Source organism: Cetorhinus maximus, chromosome 4 (genome assembly GCF_964194155.1).
Source record: "Cetorhinus maximus chromosome 4, sCetMax3.hap1.1, whole genome shotgun sequence".
In the NCBI taxonomy this organism is placed as follows: domain Eukaryota; kingdom Metazoa; phylum Chordata; class Chondrichthyes; order Lamniformes; family Cetorhinidae; genus Cetorhinus; species Cetorhinus maximus.
In genome coordinates, this window is record NC_135882.1 from 41,250,899 (window position 1) to 41,258,098 (window position 7,200).

The 7,200-nt window shown below is 43.0% G+C and overlaps 1 protein-coding gene across 1 annotated transcript in view; it reads right to left on the bottom strand.

The window, feature by feature from the left end:
- Positions 1-7,131, bottom strand: part of mlh1 (mutL homolog 1, colon cancer, nonpolyposis type 2 (E. coli)) — an 88,035-nt gene extending 80,904 nt beyond the window's left edge. Inside the window, exons 1-2 of the mRNA XM_078540097.1 lie at positions 6,903-7,131; positions 1,993-2,083 (exon numbers count right to left, since the gene is read on the bottom strand). Coding sequence (XP_078396223.1) covers positions 1,993-2,083; positions 6,903-7,015 — 204 coding nt within the window. The 5' untranslated portion in view covers positions 7,016-7,131. The remainder of the gene's footprint in view (positions 1-1,992; positions 2,084-6,902) is intronic.
- Positions 7,132-7,200: the final 69 nt, after the last annotated feature.

Sequence of the window (7,200 nt, forward strand, 5' to 3'; positions counted from 1 at the left end):
CACTGCAACATGACAGGAAACAGCTCCTACTATCTTGTCATCTACTCTCAAACTCCCTCCCTAAACCTTGCAGTCTCTCTCTCTCTCAAACTTTTAAAAATCTTCGCAAAATCCTATATTCTGACCAACCTTTCCACCACTCTTCCTGATCTCTCCCCTCTGAACTTGTGTCTGTTTCCTTGTTCCTATCTGTGAAGCTTTGCTTGTTTGTTCCTTTATGCCTCGTGTCCCATCTTATTACGCAGGATTCTCTTCTTTCCACTTTGTGCAATTACTGTCCCATAGAACCTTCCAGCCCCAGTGGACAAACTATAAGATATTGCCAAAAATAACCCAGTAGGACTGGTGCACTGACTTTCTTTCTGACCCTGTAGGATACAATTTGGAATCCATTCTACAACTTCTTGCAGTTGAGATTAGATATTGCTGTACATAGGAGTATGGGAATGATCCTGTTCTGTTGCATGGCATGATATTTGTCTTTTCCTACTCTTTTAATTGTAAACCACCCTCCCCAATTTTGTCCAATTACAAATCAGACATTAAAGAGTAACATAGCATGATGTAAACTTTGTTCAATTTGTTTAACCTTATAACTGCTATAAGTAGTATCATATGAGCATCAACAATTAACAGTCTTAGAAAAATGCTAGAAATAAGTTTACACTAGGACCATGGTTTCAGTTTTAGCATTTAGCCATATCTGAACTCTATCCTTAAAACAGAAAAAATATCATCCTATACAAGAGCCATCTGGATGGCTATAATTGTGCCAACGCTCATTGACTTTTTCAGTAGCTTGAGGGGCAAATGAGAGAATGGACTGGGCAAGCAGAGGAAGTGGAAGTGGGGGGAGTGGAAGAAAAAAAGCCAGTTTACCAAGAAAGAAACCCTGAAGTGATCATAAAAGAGTGAAAATAGAAAATGAATAATTACAAGGAACAGCACAATCAAAACTTGGAAGAAAAGGAAATGAAAAATTAATATTTAGGATTAATAGAAAGAGAATGTAGTCAGTAGTGTAGTTTTGAATAGACGTTGGCCCTGCAATGGTAAGCCAGCATATCTTTCTGTTCTAGTCTTGTGTAACTTGATAGACACATAATTGATTATAAGAGAGGAAACCATTGCTTCTAAGGTTATAGAAGTGACAAAGTTTACTACTTCAAGGACTGTGCCTATAAACTAGGTAGGTGAGGAGAGGAACAAAATATTTGCCTAAACCTGTAAAATGCAGTCAGCAACCAAGGTTACTATCTCCTGAAGTCAACTTGCATTTTAAATGGAGGGGGAGGCAGGGGAAATATTTGTCAAAATATAGAGGTTGTAGTGAGCAAAAGTGCAATGATTTTTCCATTAGTAATAGAAATCAGTAACAAGAGAATATTAGTTGTAGCAATCTTCCTACAATGTGATGGCCTGCTAATCCAACGGTGGCCAAACCACAGGTCCTTCAAGCCCAGACAATTTAAATTCTATGCACTTAGGCTTTATGTACTGGTTAATGCTGCTTGAACTTGGTGGGCCTGAACGTTAGGTATAGGCTGGCCTTAGCCCTGCTGCCTCACAGTATCATCAACTTGAGATATACAGCATTAAGATTTGAAGTTTCCACACAGCCCTCAGATACAAAATGTTTGGACACCCACTATGTTTACCAATCAGTTCAAAATGCATGATAGCATCTTGTTAAAAAGTTATTACTTCAGGAAAACTCCAGCAGGAATTCTGTACCTCATGAACCCTCCAATGTTCAATCAGAAACAAATTTCTATTGCAGTAATTGCGCGGATTAGACTGGGTAGGGTGAGGCAGCCAACACAATGTTGCAATGAATGCTGCATCCCTGACCTGTACCTGGCTGTGTACTTTGAAGGTGCACATCCCACTCGTATACAGCCCTGGCATTTTTATGTAAAGTTCGTGAAATTTCAGGCCAGAGGCCTGTAAACAGATGAAAGTTTCTTTGGCCTACTTGTTAAGATATCTTACCCTGACACCGGTCCCATTGTCCTGGATCTGAATCAACTTCAGCCCACCATCCTTTACAGTCACCTGAATATTTGTAGATTTGGCATCCAAACTGTCAAAAAAAAAATTACCGTTATCACATCACACTGAAGGTAACTTGTTAATTCATGACAAAACAAATTTTGTGGAATACATTAAAGATATCCAGAAAATTCAAGTGAGTTACAATATTGTTCACCAAACTAAGACACAAATTGGAACTATCTCAGATTCAAGGCACAAGTAAGCTGGATATCTCAGACATTCCCTCCCCCCACTGTCCTCCTTTGAAACCCTTTGGAGGAAGACAATGGCGTAGTGGTAACGTCACTGGACGAGTAAACCAGAGGCCCAGGCTAATGCTCTGGGGACATGGGTTCAAATCCCACCATGGCAGCTGGTGAAATTTAAATTAAATTAATAACATCTGGAATTGAAAGCTAATCTCAGTATTTGTGACCATGAAGCTATCATCGATGACCATAAAAACCCATCTGATTCACTCATGTCCTTCAGGGAAGGGAATCTTACCTGGTCTGGCATGTGACTCCAGATACACAGTGAGGTGGTTGACTCTTGAGTGCCCTCTGAAATGGCATAGCTACTCAGTTCAAGGACAATTAAGGATGGGCAACAAAAGCCAGCCTTGCCAGCGATGCCCCAAATAGAGCAAATTTCACAGCTTGTGTGGTTGTTAAAATCCCCCATTTCAACTTAACTAATTTTTTCCAAAATTATGCTTTATTCATATAATTTGTAAAAGTACATTCCAACACATTTCAAATTGAATATTACAGGAAGTACAACAGAATTCAACCTTTCTCCATACAGCATGTTCCACTCTGAGGTGCCTCAATACAATTTCAACACACTTGATATTTACAATATACATTCCACATCAGGCATACAGCCCAAGGGGTTTTACACAGTTTCCAGCCCCTTGGTATAGTATGGCTGAAAGGCCTTCAATGGTGGCCTTTCTCCAGTGCGCCTCTGCAATAGCTGTCCCAAGATTTTCTGTTTCTCTCAGCATATTCCAGTTCTGGACATTGGAATGTGCCAGTCTGCAACACTCAGTTGAGGACTACTCTTTGCACTGAAGCCCAGCATGTTTCGGGCAGACCAAAGAGCATTTTTCAACGAGCTGATGGTCCTCCAGCAGCAGTTAAGGTTTATCTTGGTGGGCGTCCCTGGGAACAACCTGTAGAGCACAGAGTCCCACGTCACAGAGCTGCGTAGGATGAACTGTCACAAAAACCACTGCATCTCTCTCCAGACCTCCTTTGCAAAGGCACATTCCAGGAGATGGACAAGGTCTCTTCCCCACAATAGGCAGCACGAGGGAAACTTGCGAGGAAAGGATCTGACGGGAAGGGCCTTTCTCACCATTTTTGGATAGGAACCCAAGATATTCAAGGAGTTTGGAACAGATCAATGAGTCATGCCATTTAACTCAAATGCAAATAGGATGGGGTTGTTTACTGTACCCATTTGTTTGACAGCTGGATTTATGTGGGTGTACACCATTTTCAGTCCCGCAGGTGGCTCACCACCTAACCCAGTAATAAAAGATGCAATGTCAGTGTCCTCTTGTTTCAAGGAATCTTCAGAGCTTGTTTGCTGGAACTCAACAAACGTACAAATTATCACTTTCAGCCAGTCACAGGGAGAATTCCCTTTTTTTGTTGGAGGGCGGGGGGGCGGCAATTATGCTCTAGAGTGCGATGAATATATGGGTGGAGAGAGCAGCTCTGGCTACTAATTACATTAAAAGATAGAATACATTTAAATCATTGATCTCACTAATTATGTTCAGGATATGATGTGGAAATTGTGGAATACTCCCAAATACTTCTGGCCTGGGAACTGTCTGTGTCTACTACAAGTGTAGTAACAGCTAGTTTACACATTTCCATTTAGTATTTGGTTTATGTTCACTACACTAAAAAACCCTATCTACTCATTTAAAAAAATTATAAACATGTTTCCAATTTTTCTTTTGATATATTTGTACTGATGTTAGTGTTTCCCTGTGCAATGTGACCTTTGAGTAAGTGCTCTGAAGCAGGTCTTGAACATTAACTAAGTTGCACGAGTCAAGGTGTCCTGATCAAAAAGGAACAATTGAAAGGATAAGTATTACATTAGCACTTTGACAACAGGGACACAAAATGAAACGGTAACATTTCCTTCACTGCGTGCATACAGTTATACCCCACAGTATACAACTTTCCACAATCCAAGGGGAAAATGGATCACTAATTTCCATGGTCTATTATTGCCATTTGTGACTAGTTATTGCTAGGTATGGCGAATGGTAGTGCAATCATGTTTAAATGGGAGTGGGAGTGGAAAATATGTATTTAGGGCAATGACAGAATTTGGAGCAACGAGATAGAACCCATATCATAAAAAATGGAGCTGGGGGGCAGTGGCACCACATTCTTGCAAGTGGTTGCACCTGCAAGAACAAATGATGGCGATAGACTGCTAGATATTTGGTCTTTAGGAAAGGAAATAATCTTACAGCCTGTACTCGTGTAGTTCCAATTACGGTCTGCAACACAGCCTTGCATACACAGGTAAATAAAGATGCAGAGCTGGCTCACATAATTTATTCAACTGTCCCTTCCTCACTCTAGCTGTACTGATCGTGAAATAAAGTATAGTTAGCAAATGAGATACTCAGAGGACCAGGCTGCCTGGTAAGAGAAGGCTATTACATTTTCAAGTTTTATTCTGGTGGCTGAAAACATTACTGTACATGAAATCCAATTTTCATCAATTCCAAAAAAACAAAACCTAAATTGCTGGAAAAACTCAGCAGGACTGACAGCATCTGAGGAAAGGAAGACAGAGTTAACGTTGCGAGTTCATCGGAACTAAAGAGGAATAAGAAATGTGGTGAAATATAAGCTGTTTAAGGGGGATGGGACAGGTGGAGCTGGATAGAGGGCCAGTGATAGGTGGAGGCGAAGGAGATGTCAGACAAAAGGACAAAGGGGTGTTGACAGTAGTGATATTAGATAAAGGATGCGCTAATGGTAACATTAAGGGTAGAAAGCAGGATGAGCAAGTGACAGATAGCCCTAGTGGGGGTGGGGTGGGGGGAAGGGATCGAAATAGGCTAAAAGGTGGAGATAAAACAATGGACGGAAATACATTTTATAAATAATAATAGAAATAGGTGGGAAAAGAAAAATATATAAGTTTTAAAAATATGCTAATTATTAGAAAAAAGGGGATCAAAAAAGGGGTGAGGATGGAGGAGAGAGTTCATGATCTGAAGTTGTTGAACTCAATGTTGAATCCGGAAGGCTGTAAAGTGCCTTGTCGGAAGATGAGGTGCTGTTCCACCAGTTTGCGTTGAACTTCACTGGAACATTGCAGCAGGCCAAGGACGGACATGTGGGCATGAGAGCAGGGCAGTGTGTTGAAATGGCAAACGTCAGGAAGGTCTGGGTCATGCTTGCAGACAGACCGAAGGTGTTCCGCAAAGCAGTCACCCAGTCTGCGTTTGGTCACTCCAATGTAGAGACGACCGCATTGGGAGCAGCAAATGCAGTAGACTAAATTGAGGGAAGTGCAAGTGAAATGCTGCTTCACTTGAAAGGAGTGTTTGGGCCCTTGGACAGTGAGAAGGGTGAAGTAAAGGGGCAGGTGTTGCACCTTCTACGGTTACATGGGAAGGTCCCGTAGGAGGGGGTTGAGGAGTAGGGGGTGTTGGACGAGTGGACCAGGGTGTCCCGGAGGGAACGGTCCCTATGGAATGCCAATAGGGGGGGGTGAAGAGAAGATGTGTTTGGCGGTGGCATCATGCTGGAGTTGGCGGAAAATGATCCTTTGAACGCAGAGGCTGGTGGGATGACAAGTGAGGACACGGGGGACCCTATCATGGTTCTGGGAGGGAGAGGAAGGTGTGAGGGTGGATGTGCGGGAGATGAGCCTGACACGGTTGAAGGCCCTGTCAACCATCGTGGGTGGAAAACCTCGGCTAAGGAAGAAGGAAGACATGTCAGAGGAACTGTTTTGGAAAGTAGCATCATTGGTACAGATGCGACGGAAGCGAGGGAACTGAGAGAATGGGATGGAGTCCTTATGGAAAGCTGGGTGTGAGGAGCTGTAGTCGAGGTAGCATTGGGAGTCGGTGGGCTTATAATGAATATCGGTGGACAGTCTATCACCAGAAATTGAGACAGAGAGGTCAAGGAAGGGAAGTGTCAGTGATGGACCATGTGAAAATGATGGGAGGGGTGGAAATTTGCTTTCATCAATTCTAGTTGTATGATACAAACCCTGCCACTGATGAATGCAGAACACAGTCTGTTTCACTATCTCCTATCCTGCTCATGTCTTATATTATCCAATCATACTGTGCAACTATATCCCCATTTGAACCTGGTAAAAGGAGGTGGCCCACTTCCTGGTGTGTCCTAAATTGACAAAGGAGATGGGACCTCTGTCCTCTTGCAAACTCACCACAGTCGCACATCTGACTGCCCCACCTGGCCTCACTTGAAAAACAGAAAATTTGTTTCTTGAGTCCAGTTTAAGTAGTAAGAGCAGTGGTCCATACTCCAATCCCTGGAGCATTCACTCAGTGTTATTAGCAAACACTTTCATGTATGCCGACAGATGAAGCTGAAAGGCAGAGGAGTTTAATATTGCCACCAATAGATTTATAAAATTTACACATCCACACACACATATAAATGGCCTAAATTGCAAAATTTCGCATTCCACAGATTGAGTCTTGGGACGAAAATATCTCAATGGTGATTTGATCCATTCTGCCTCATATAGATAGGTAGGAACCTCCTGAAACTAATGTGTATGTGGCCAGCCCCTTGCTCTGTGGGGAGAGTCGCTGCATTCTTCGAATCAGAACCCACCTGTTCTCCACCATTTCTTTAATAGCATTAGCAGGCCTTTGGATCACCTCACCAGCAGCTATCCTATTCACCACCGTCTCCTCCAACCTGCGGATCACTCCTGGAGCCGCCATAAAAACCCGCTCACCGATTAAAAACACAAACCGCAAAGACAGCGGAATTCCGCCAGCGAAAAGCCCAACACACCACCCACTCGAGCCTGGCGGACGAGAGGAGGTCCCGCCCGCTACCCAGGAGGTCCGCCCTCATTGGAGGTTCCGGCTGTCAAGTACCGGACTCCGACCACCCTCAATGGAGG